This window comes from Eretmochelys imbricata, chromosome 5, assembly GCF_965152235.1.
Source record: "Eretmochelys imbricata isolate rEreImb1 chromosome 5, rEreImb1.hap1, whole genome shotgun sequence".
NCBI classification, from domain to species: Eukaryota; Metazoa; Chordata; order Testudines; family Cheloniidae; genus Eretmochelys; species Eretmochelys imbricata.
In genome coordinates, this window is record NC_135576.1 from 125,211,849 (window position 1) to 125,224,392 (window position 12,544).

The following is a 12,544-nucleotide window of genomic DNA, read 5'->3' on the forward strand; positions in this document are numbered from 1 at the left end:
AACCCCTGTTCTTTGAAATAATTTTGAGCCCGATATTTCATTTTCTGGTAAAACGGAACCTCATCCCGTCTTGAGCACAATGTTAAGGCCTGTGTGTGTGTGTGTGTACTCTCACACAGTGTAGAGACAGTAAAACAGGAGACACACATATTGTGAAAATAAAAATGCACCGAAAAATCTTTATTTCAACCGAAGTCTTGGTCCTGCGTAAAATGACAACATTTGAAACGCCTCCGGTGTTAGAATTTTTAAAAAATGAAAATAAGAAACGTTTCCCTTACTGACTTACTTAAAAAACCCAAAACAAAGTAAATGGCTGCACGAAATCGAATGATCTTTTCACCTTTTTATTTTTCCCCCAGGCCTGTGGGACGTCATCTTATTGTTATGACTGGTCCTTTGATACCATTTCGGAGGGCACCGTGTCACGAAATATTATTCCCTCTCGAAAAGTCCAGCCTAGGCTCCTCTTTAAAAAACAATCAAAGATGAGATTATGGTTTAAGGTGCTCATTCTAGTTCATGATCATCTGGGCTATTTTTGGGAGCGTGGTGCCCTTCTAAAGCAAGAAGCTGATATTAGGACAAAAGGATCCTTCATAAGGGACTGTTTTGGTCTGATTATCCACGCAGATATAGTTAGGCAAAGACAAGTTCCATTCCCTGTAAAGTGAGCATTCGATCAAATATTGCAAGAAACAGAAAGATGATATTTAATTATTAGACTTAAGAGGGAAAATGATTCCCCGATGTGTCCCCATCAGCTTTTAGTGGTGGCTGCCCATTTCATGCTATGGCAGTTGATTTTGATGAAAAGTTGATCAGCCACTTTAATTTTGCCAGCTATACATTAAAACCCCTTGACTGTTTTTGTTTCAGTAAAGTCACAGGCGTCTCTCTCTGCCTCCGCCTTTCGCACGCTGCTCTGTAAACAGCTAAAGTCACACTTTAAGGCAGTTGGTTGCAAACAAACTTTGATTCCTGCTACAACAGATGTCAGAGTTTCTTGGTTTTTGGCTGCGTCTGGGGACATCTTGTGATGTTTTAGAGAACAGGACATGATCTCACATGGCGAGAAGCTCTTTAGTTCCTTAATCATTTCACGGTTCCTTCGGAGGCTTTTTTTCCACCTAAAACGTTTAGTTTCAGCTCAGTGATCAGCTGCAAAAGCTCGACGGGGAGCGGAAGAGTTGAATTATTCCAACCTGCAAGCAGACCCTCAAAAAAAAAAAAGAAAAAAAAAAAAACAGTGGAAACTTTTTTCTCTGTCCATTTCACCAAGTCCTGAAAAATCAGAATGGAATTAGAGAAAAACTACATGACTTCCAGGACTGGCCGAACAGGTAGGATTCTGCTCCTGGTTTTTAAAGTAGTTGTCAATAAATATTATATTATATTGTATTTATAGGTGCCCGTGTGTTGTGCATAGGTAGTTTTCAGATACGGTGTGGCTATATGAATCTATAGGTGGGGGTCCATATATTTGTCTGCGGGCACAGGCACAGCATGATATTGATAGGTACCCACCGCATTTATATATGTGCACACTGTGGTATACAGCTATAGGCGCTGGATCGTGTTTGGTTGTCCTAGCGGGGGTTACAAGCCCAGAGACGTGCTGCTTAGCAAAGACGGGAACAAACGTTTCACCGGAACAGGGGCTGCCGGTTCCCGCGCTGAGGTATATAGCTGCTCAGGGAGCGGAGTGACGGCATTGTGTTTGCCCGGTGATGTATCTTTTGGATCTCCAAAGGGATTATCTCTGGATCAACCATTTCCAAAGCAAAAGTCAACACGGAGTTCGGGGGCGCTAGGTGCGGGGGACAAGGCTGGCAGGCGAACGAAAACCATCTGCGTTTCGTGCAGGGTTTCAGCCAGCCGACGCTGCTTTTTTTTTGGGGGGGGGGGGGGGACAATCGGCAATCGGCCAGAGCTTTGGAGGGGAGGCTCGGTGGACAGTCACAAGCACGATAAGGAGCATTGCTTGGGTCCCACCGCTCCCTTCCTGGCTGGATGCGTAGGGGCGTTTGGGACTGTCCCGGGGAGGGGGCCTGGATGTGACTTGAACGGAAGGCTAGACAGAGCGCGGACCCCGCTGTGTCAGCTCCAGGCTCGGGACTCCCTGACCCAGGAGGGGAAATCCTCCAACCCCCCCCTCCAGCGCATCGCCCCCACGAGCAGCCGGGCGAGCTCTGCTTCCTTTGCGGGCAGCCCGGAGCAAGCTGCGCGGTGCTGGGCATGGCAGTCCCGGGCTGCAGCGGACGCTGCTCCTGCTGGGGGGTGCGGCAGGGGGGCTGTTACACTTTGCAAAGGGGCTAGAAATCGGGGCGTCGGGGAGGGAGGCCGAGCCTGCGCTGGGAATGGCCGGCGGGACGCAGGGAGCCGCCCTGCAGTGGGGAGCCCTGAGTGTTCCCGGGTCCTGCCAAGCTCGCTATAAATAATGCAATTTTTGCAGCGATCGATGAGCCCGTTTATTAGTTAAATCGCCTGAATCATCGGTTAATCGATAAAGCGTTTCATTGCTCTTAGCCGCGGGCCCTGGGAGGGGCTGGGACAGGCCCTGGAGAAGGGGGAGCCCTGTGGGGGGCGGGAGAGGTCCTAAGCCGCCCGGAGAAGCTGCCCCTGGCCGGGGCCGGGCCTTGCCCCTCCGGGACCTGCGGGCCTGGCCCTGCAGTGGCGGCTCTCCCAACCTGGGCAGGAGCCTGACCCGGCACGATCCGAATTGAGCGTTGCCTGTGTGTGCCCCAGTCCGTCGCTCCATCTTTGTATTCAACCGGCTGGGGGCTGTGGGACAGGCCCGCTTCCCGGGCAAGGACAACTGGGCCAAACGGGACTGGGTAGCCGGCTCGTAGCCAGGCCACAGGCCTGGCGCCGGTACAGCCAGGTGGGGAGAGCCCAGACCCCCGGGGAGATCAGGGGGAGGGGACCGGGACCCCCAGAATCCTCTGGACACGGCTAGATAGCTTTAAAACGTGTCTATGGACTCTCCTCTCCACTCTCCAGTATGCCCCCCCCCGCTTCTCCTGGCACGCTTTGCTGGGGGTGGGGCTTTTCCTTAGGCCCGGTTTGTAGTTATAGTCCTAAACTTTGTGCCCCGTGTTCACTCTGCACGGAAATCGGCGCTGTACGCTCCCCGCTTGATGGCGTGTCTCGGTTCCGATGACACCTCCAGCCAAATCGCTGTGGGGTCTCCCCTGGTTTGGAAAGAAAACACAACCTTGGTTGGCTTTGTACGTGGCCGACATCACACACGGTGCTGACCGGCGGCCTGGTGCAAAGATTGGGGGAGTGATGGTGGGAGCAAGGTGACTCCACTTCCGGGCCGGCTCTCGCCACTGGTTTGACTCCAGCCTGTACCGATACAGCAGCCGGAGACTCGAAACAGAAAGGTTAAACGGGGCAGCGGAAGTAACGTTCAGCTTCATTTTGTATGGCCTATTGCTTCCACCCTCACTCAACTGGCTTTCCTTAAACCGGTTTCTGCCATTCGCTATCGGGTCTCCCTCCTTTAAGAGCGAGCGGGTGCCTTCTTGTGCCCCCTAATGCCTTCTTATGCCTCAGAGCAAGTGTTTCTACAAATGAGAGGGGTAGCAGAGCAGCGGAGGCTTTCACCCCCCCTTTCCCCAACCCCCCAGAAATCGGTACCTTAATTAGGCGATTAGTTTATTTTGGAGGCTTTGGGGGGAAATTCTGGCCCTCAATTTAGTGTGAAACAAAATGTCCTTCCTCACCAGAGCTTTCAGACTGACGCCACCCCTGCTCTGGAAATGGAGCTGATCTAAATGACTGTGTAAATTCCACCTTCCACCCTCCCGAGCAGGAGTTCATTTACTTCATCTTAGTGCCCGTTTCCCCAACCAAGAGAGCCTGCCTTGCAGATATTTGTTTTTAAACATCCAATCCAAGCTGCATCCTCTCCCGCAAAAAAAAAAAAAAAAAAAAAAAAAGGCATTCCCGTGGCTGGTAACAGAGAAGATCCCCAGATCCTCTGGTATGCTCTGACATTCTCCCGTGTCTACACGGGAACAGAGCTGGGGGTTGGGGACGAGAGGCGCGCACTCTGGATACCCAGCGTGTAGTAACACGGATCAACTCAAATCCTCGCCCCTCAAACTGTCCAGGGATACCTGCAACTGTCGGGCTGCAGGCTCTGCACAGGCTGGAGGGGGGCGGGATCTTACCCCCTGGTTTTCGTGCAGGGGGTTAAAGGAGGGTTGATGGACATCTAGTCTCCTGGTGCCTCTCATGCCACTGAATCCAGAGAGTCTGTTAAGGGAGGCGCTTTCCCCCTCTGTGACCCGTGAAATAATCTATAGACTTGTTTACTTTCAACTCTGATCTCACTCCCCGGTGCAACACACGTGGGACCCACGCTTCCACTCCCGTCCTGGGTGGATTTCTTTACATCATCGCCCATCACTGCTTTATTTGAGATTGTTTCTAGCTCTTAAAAAGAAGGGGGTGGGAGCTGGGTGACCTCGAGGCCCGCCACAAGAATGGCAACTGCATTATCTATCTTACACGGGTTCAAAGAGGGGGGGAGGCAGGAGATGGGAGACTCTTGTCTGCAATAAACCCGCTAGCTCACTAGGGCACATCAGCGGAGTGGGGGCTTAAAATAAGAACGAACAAGGCGGCTCTAAATGGTAAATCCCTTGCTACAGGCAAACCTCTAAAACAGATAGTTCTTAACCCTAAACATTCCTGGTGCGATGATGTACTGATAACTTCGTGTGGCTGCGGACCAGAGCTTAGCACGTGATGTGGGAAATCACTGTACACCCGATTTGATATTTGTGTATATTTTCCAGTTCAGAGCCAGTCCCACGGAATGTGCATGTTAGAAATCATTACCAAAATAGCTGACGGCGCAATACGGGGAGGATGCTGCCGATAAAGCCCGCTAGGGTTCTCCCCGGACGGTGTCTCTAGAAGTTGGGGGAAAGGGACAGGGGGGTGTTGGAAAGTTCAAGGGAAATCCTCCGCCAATGTATTTGTCCTTCGCAAAAATCGCCTTTGATGCCCGCTTTGTGCCAATTTTAGAGCCAATCCCTGCCGGCTATAGCGAGGTGGGCTGGATGCAGTCGAATTTATCGTGTGTTTTAGACAAGTTTCACCCGCCTGCTTTTGAGGCTCTCTCTAAACCCCGCAAAGGATTGGTGCCTGGCACAAGCTGGCTACAGCTCATTAAACCCGAGCGCCCCGCGGCCGGCTGCTCGCCGCTAGCCACAGAGATCTTGCAGCTGTTCGGGACTTCTAGGCGTCCCGCATGGTCCAACTTGGTGTTACCAATGCGATTTTTTCCCCCAGCGAAATCTCTCGGAAGGCGCAATTTCCCTTCCCGATTGAAACCGACCGCGGAAGGCTTTTGCGGAGATTTTTGCCTGTTGTTAGTGCGGTGTGATTCCCAAGCGCTCTCCGGGCGCAAAGTGGAAATGATCAGGTCAGAATTGGAATCCCCCCCTGTCCTGACCCTACAATCCCTTCTCTAGTCACCCAAAAAACACCGACCCCTGCGAGTCTGGTGCCTGGTGCGCAGAATTAAACCGCAACCCCGGGGCAGGAGCGGGAAAGACGCTGCACAAAGCTGACCTTAACTCAAACTAAGTTGTAAGGTCATCGTTGCTTGGCTCTGCCTGCTGCTGAACGCAAGTGGGACAAGCTCAAAGCCTGGCAGTTTCTGTAGCTGGAGACTTGCACACCCACGAAGGTGTTTGCCAGCTGCGGGACAGGCTCCAAAGTCGTTTTTATTAGACGAGCAATGACAGACACTCCGCTGTAATCAGCTCGTTAGAGATCCAATGGATAAGCTAATTGCACGGGTCCCTGAATGCCTGGAGCTTGGAAATCCTTGCGTTTCGGAGAGCGCACGGACTCTTGGCCATATCGATTAGCACTTCCCGAAGGAAGAGGAGAGAATACACTTAATGCTGGCTGGTTCAGCGCACTGTATAGCGGGACGCCTTTCTCTTTAAGCGTGTGAACGCCCCGCGGCCAGCCCGTCCTTCCCAAACTTCACCGACCCCTGTTTGGGTCTGGACTCTGGGCGGGGGTGTCGGAGGCGGATTTACCCCTAGCCACCGGGCCGCATGTGACGGCCGAAGCCTGGGGAAAGGCGTGTGCCCGGTTGTATTTTACACGGGAGTTCAGAACAGCCTGGGAGCTGCACACGGCGGGACACCAGGCTCGCAGGAGGAGAGGAGGCTGGTTTTTGGAGAAGACTCTTGCTTGTGCTCCGGGTAGAGGGTCGGAGTTTGCCAGGCAGGAACTCCCCCTACTGTTAATTTCATAAGGCTGCAGCGGCGGGTGGGGAGAGCTCCTGTCTGCGAGCAGGGCTCGGCAGTGAGGTTAGAGGAAGGTGCTGCCCGAGCCTCGGACAACCCAGGGAGAGGAAAGGGCTGTTTGGAAAGGGCCGGCAAATCCGAGCGGCGTTAGGCGTTAAACTGTACAGCGCCGAGCCCGCAGCCCCTTGGAAAGACAGCTGGGCCGACGGAAAAAAAGGGAGGTGGGGAGAGAGGGGGTAGTGGCGAGTCAGGCGAGAAACGAGGCGTTTAGTGCAAAAAAAAAAAAAAAATCGAAACTAGTCATAACAAATGCCAGCGAGCGTATTGCGCCGAATAAAAGCTAGTTCCCCAGCACCGCCCGTGGCAGTGACCTGCCCTGGGCTGCAGCTTTCCTTTGGCAAATGGCTCCCGCTGCTCTGGCTCAAACTAGCTCTTGCACTAGGCAGACCAGGCGCCGTGTGGACGCTGTCTGTGTGATCCGGCTCAGCCCAAGTCACTTCAGCAAAGCGTAGATCTGTCCAATAGGGTTTTCCCAAACTGTTCCAAGCAGGGTGACCAGACGTCCCGATTTTATAGGGACAGTCCCGATATTTGGGGCTTTTTCTTATATAGGCTCCAATTACTTCCCACTCCCTGTCCCGATTTTTCACACGTGCTGTCAGGTCAGCCTAGTTCCAAGGGTCTCTTGGACAGAGGAGAGCAGCAAGCCGGCCTTTGAACCAGGCTTCCAGGGAACACGCCCCCGTGCATCAGGCCTGTTAGCGCTGGCTGCACAGGGCCCTGGCCTGGGTGCCAGCGATCACACGGGTCTGGAGACACCTGTGCACAAGAGACCAGAGGAGCGCGGCTTCACACCATGAAAACCACAAAGAAGCGCGAGACCCTGGGGGGGAAGTCCTGCCTGGCCTCTCTGTAGTGGCCTCGGGGCACCTTCTCTCCGTTTCCAGAAATGCCCCATTTCTCCTTGGTCTCTGCCCTATGCCTCTGGAATGGGCTGCCTGGAATGGGCTGCCTGGCGGGACCCCTACCCCCCTTGTCGAGGCTGGGGGTGAGAATATACAGGCCTTTCTCCCATGGAGGCCAATGGCAGCTCCGGAGCGAAGGGCTTGGCCCTGTTTTCTGCGCCAGTTTATGTCTCTCCAGACTCTCCTCTGGGCAGCGGGGCCTGGGAAACGCAGCGCAATATTGTCCGCCAGCCCTATTTCAAAGGAGGCGCAGACTCCCCGCTAAATACCTCCCTGGCTCCCGTGCTCCCGAGCGGCCGGGCACTGCCTGCCGCGGGGAAGGCTCGGCTCCGGGCCGAGCACGGGGAGAGGGCTGCGGACCCCCTGGCTCCGAGTTCAGAGAACAGAGAGCAACGTGCACGGCAGCTGCCCGGCCACAAACAGGCCCCAGGTTCCGCGGCCTTGCGAGGGAGGGAGGCTAAGGGCCGACTGGCCGGGGGCTGGGGGAGGCTGCTCATACTGAGGCCAGTAGCCCCTGGGCGCCGGTGGCCGCTCCGCAGAGGGAGCTGACAGCCACTCATCGGCGCGCATCGCTTCACCCAGGGCTCTCAGATCAGCCACTCCCGCTCAGCAGGGCTATTCCTCTCTGCCCCCCAGCACAGAGAGCGCGGTCAGGGGCAGGCCAGCGGGCGCTCCTCTGCCGGTCAGACCCTGGGACAGAGCCCCGGGAAATACCCCGGACCGGAGCGTGTTCCTGCCTCCGATACACGAGTCAGTGATCCCTTCTTTGGGCCTGGGCCACACTGGTTTAAACAACCTCCCGGCTTCAGTGACGCCTGATTCCATGTCAGCTTTAGATCCCTTATGATCAGTGTGGAAAGCAAGCCAACAAAACAGGCCAACGCGCTTTCCAGTCGTCACACCCACAATGGAGAATACACAATTTAGGAGTGCTTTGCTTGAGCTAGTCACTTCTAACAGGGAAAGCATTCTCCCTGCATGTATCTGTGTGTGTGTGTGTGACTATTATATGTCTGTTCACACACAGAGTGATTTATATTATATTATATTAACATGCATACAATTATACACTGGAATATAATGTGCATAATTATGTGCATGCTCATAAATATAATATAAACCACTCTGTGTGTGAACAGACATATAATAGTCACACACACACATAGATACATGCAGGGAGAATGCTTTCCCTGTCTGAAACATATCTATATGTCTATCCCTGTGTAGAATTATCTGATACACAGTCATAGCTTACAGTATGTATGATATACAAGTTATATAGAATATAAATTACATGTGCTATAAATATGAGTCTCTATGTATCATGGAAGTATGCACAGAACTATACACGTGTGTGACTGTGTTTATACAAAAAGAAAAGGAGGACTTGTGGCACCTTAGAGACTAAATTGGTTAGTCTCTAAGGTGCCACAAGTCCTCCTTTTCTTTTTGCGAATACAGACTAACCCGGCTGTTAACTCGGAAACCTGTGTTTATACAGTTTGTATAAATACAGTCACTCTCACATGCACAGCTATGTCGGCTGGGTGTATATGTTTGCACCTACAAAATATATTATGGATACATTATGGATAACTATATTATGGATAGATATATTATGGATACATTATGGATGGATATATTATGGATGGATATATTATGGATAGCTATATTATGGATATATTATGGACATGTTATGGATAGATATATTATGGATACATTATGGATGGCTATATTATGGATACATTATGGATAGATATATTATGGATAGCTATATTATGGATATATTATGGATGGATATATTATGGATATATTATGGATAGATATATTATGGATGGATATATTATGGATAGCTATATTATGGATATATTATGGATGGATATATTATGGATATATTATGGATAGATATATTATGGATACATTATGGATAGCTATATTATGGATATATTATGGATGGATATATTATGGATATATTATGGATAGATATATTATGGATACATTATGGATAGCTATATTATGGATATATTATGGATAGATATATTATGGATACATTATGGATAGCTATATTATGGATATATTATGGATACATTATGGATAGATATATTATGGATTACTTGCTGCACAAAGTTATCATAGGAGGAAAGCAATGGAACAAAGGGCCCAGTTCCTTAATTCTGCCAAGCATATGAAACTAGATCCGGTAATAACTATAGATTTCATGAAGACAGAATAATAACCAGCAGCAAAACAGACGGTATCAAGTCTCTTTTGTGAGGTGTGTCAGATGGTGCCCCCTCAAGCCAGGGAGGGCGGCGAGCTCCTCAGTATATTCAATGATCGTTATCGCGCGGCTCTTCTCATTTCGCGGTTCCCTCTCTAAAAGGGAGCATCCTTCTGTGACTCGGTGAAAGTGACTTTTTTTTTTAAACCATTGCTATAGTGGTCCCCCCCCCCGCCCTCTCATTAACTTGGGAGTGAAAATACCTGGGGGAGGGGGGGAGATTTTCACTTTTACTGGAGACGAAAAAGTTGGAGAGGGGAAAAAACCCGCCCCCGATCGCAGTTTGGCCCCTGGGCTGTCCTTGGCGCGGCTGGGGAGCTCGCTCGGGGTCCGTTCCCGCGGCAGCTGCTGGCGGGCCCCGGCCGGCCCGCGTTTCGGGGTGGTTTCCAAACGGCACCGGGACTAACGGGGCTCACCAGGCCACGCCAGGGCGCCTTTTGCGGCTGTAGAGTGGGTCGGGGGCCCGATCCTGAGCCGTGTGTCCAATACTCCCCTGCAGCCCCAGGCCGCCTCCACAAGCGGCCCCAGCCTCCCCCGTGCCCCCTATGCCCGCGGTAACGCTGCCTCCCCCCTCCCCCAGCTGGGTGGACCCCACGCTGCCCCAGCCCGGGGGTGGGGGGGGAGCCCCGGGGAGAAGCAGCCCGAGGTTGTCGCTGGCCGGCTTCCCCCGCCCCCGCCCCGCGCCATACTCCCTCCGGTTTGTCAATGAACCGGCCCCGCCCCCGCTCTCCGATTGGTCGGGAGCTGGCTAATCGCAGCCGGCCCCGCCCGGCAGCCAATGCGGGGCGGCCGGCAACTTTACTTTTCCGATTGGCCCGCGGGCGGGTGAGTGACGGCCCCCGCCCCCGCCCGCTCCCAGAGGCTGAGCCCCGCGCCGCTGTCCACATGCAGCGGGGTCCTGAAGGCGGCTCCGGCCAGGCGCCTCGCTCCGCCATGGGCGCGCAGTAGCCGCGGGGCAGCCGAGACGGGCAGCGGGATGGGAGCGCAGCGCCGGGCGCCGGAGCCTGCCGGGGCGGAGCGGCGGGCGTGAGGGAGCCGAGCAGCCCGCCCGGCATGGTCGGAGCCCCCGGCCCACCTCGCCCAGCGCCCTCCAGCTTCCCCGGGGCGGGGAGCCCCCGCCGCCTCCCCGACAGGTCCCGCTCCGGCCCCCAGCTCGCCCCGCGGCCGCCCGGCCCCGGATCGCGGCGTCCCCGCTCCGCGCCTCTCCGGCCCCTGGATTGCTCCGGACCCGCCTGAGGAGCTGTGCCCGCTGGGGGCTCGCCTGACCTTCGCCATGGCGCCCTGAGCCGCCCCGCGGCTGGGAGCCCCAGAGCCGGCGGGAGACCTGCAGGGACCGGGCGGGACCGGGAACCGGACCGTCCCGAACTCCTCCCCAGGTCCCGTCCCGCCGCCCGGAGTGACCGGACATTGCCGCGCTGGGAAGGAGCTTTGTGGGGTGGTTTGTGGCCGGCGTGGAGCTTAGAGGTCTGGGCGGTCCGTCCCCGCAGTTTGGGCTGACGGAGCAGGGCTGAGCGCCGGGGAGTTTCAGACCGGACCGGACCGCTGCTGGGGACCGCTCCGATGGAAATACACTGTAAGCACGACCCGTTTGCAGCAATGCATAGTAAGTAGGCGGCTAGTTCCACTTCTCTGACATTTAGCGCCGATCCGGCCACCCTGCCTGGCCCGATCACACAGCGTCCCTCCCGAGCGGTTATTCAAGGGGGGTCGGTGTAGCTGCCTCTGGGCACCACGAGCGAGGGCCAGCCGCACTTGACCTGCGCTTTGCAGGGAGGATGGAAAAGAAAACAACAGCCGCCGCCGCTGGCTCGCTCCTTCCCCCTTGAATTCGCGAGATAAACTTCTGCGGTGTTTCTAGAGAATGTGTGTCACCTAGATCCCCATGTACATGCCACTCCGACCAGCCCTTGCTAATCATTGTGTTGTGAAAGCCAGAGACGGAGTGCACAGAGAGAAAACAGAAGGCAAATTTCAAACCTTGATTTACCTAGGTCAGGTATTAAAACCACTGGGTGAGGACTACAGAGAGGATCGCATGGTTAGATCTTTGCCATCTCACAGTGAGGTTCAAATGCCCAAAGTAAGCAGTACAATCAAAGCCCCTTAAATAGTTCCACCAGACAGACCTGTTCCTTTTTGTAAGTCTCTTTCCCCCCAGTCCCTTTTTGGCTGGCTTAAAAAGTTGAGGTTTCCCTTAGTCGACGTTTACCATTTGTTAATTATTTATGTACAGATAATTTTTAAGACAAATCTTTACTAGCAAAAATAGGGGTTGGAAATATTAGGAACAGCCTATTTTAGTGAGTATCATTTACTCTCTAGAAGAATGAATTGATGTACAAATATTTCTAAATCAAATCTCTCTCTCTCTCTCTCTCTCTCTCTCTCTCTCTCTCTCTCTCTCAAAGAAAACATTGTGTTTGAAAGATACAGAAAAGTTTGGTCTGCAGCATTTTTGCTAAATGTAAAATATCGATTTAGCCTAAAAATACCTAGCAGCTATCAATGATAAACTGAGTCTAAAATAATTTTCTTCTAAAAACGTTGAATTAATTTTTGCAAGACCAAAGTCTGAGGAAGGGGGAACGTACAACAGAGTCCAAATGTTAGAACTAGCTGTGTAAGTTAGCAGAATGTGGACAATGTGTTTGCTTGAGGTTTGTTGTGAGAGGCTGGGAGAAGATTTATCCATTAACACAGTGTTATGTGAAATGACATCTTCTCTCACGGTGAGTTAAACGCTGGATTAGATCTAGAGATTTCAAGGAAATATAAAGTAGAACTAATCACATTTCCCTTATGCACTCCAGCCTTTTAGCCAAGACAGATTTGTTTTCAAAATAAAAGAACGTGATATATAGATAGAATCTATCTATCTATCTATCTATCTTATAAATTTAGAATAGAACACACGGTAGATGACTACAGAAGGACAGACTGTAAACTTACAGGGAAGTGTAGAAGATGAACTGCAAAGACAAACGCACCATTTTTGATTTAAAAAACGAAGGTTA

General features: G+C 52.5%; 1 protein-coding gene across 3 annotated transcripts in view; it reads left to right on the forward strand.

The window, feature by feature from the left end:
* Positions 1–884: 884 nt before the first annotated feature.
* PAX5 (paired box 5) overlaps positions 885–12,544 on the forward strand; it is a 231,019-nt gene continuing 219,359 nt past the window's right edge. For 2 of the 3 annotated variants that reach the window (XM_077816513.1, XM_077816515.1), the window contains exon 1: positions 885–1,343. In XM_077816513.1, coding sequence (XP_077672639.1) covers positions 1,298–1,343 — 46 coding nt within the window. In that variant the 5' untranslated portion in view covers positions 885–1,297. Of the gene's footprint in view, positions 1,344–11,090; positions 11,134–12,544 lie in introns of those variants that run through there. The other variant, XM_077816514.1, reaches the window with a different exon arrangement.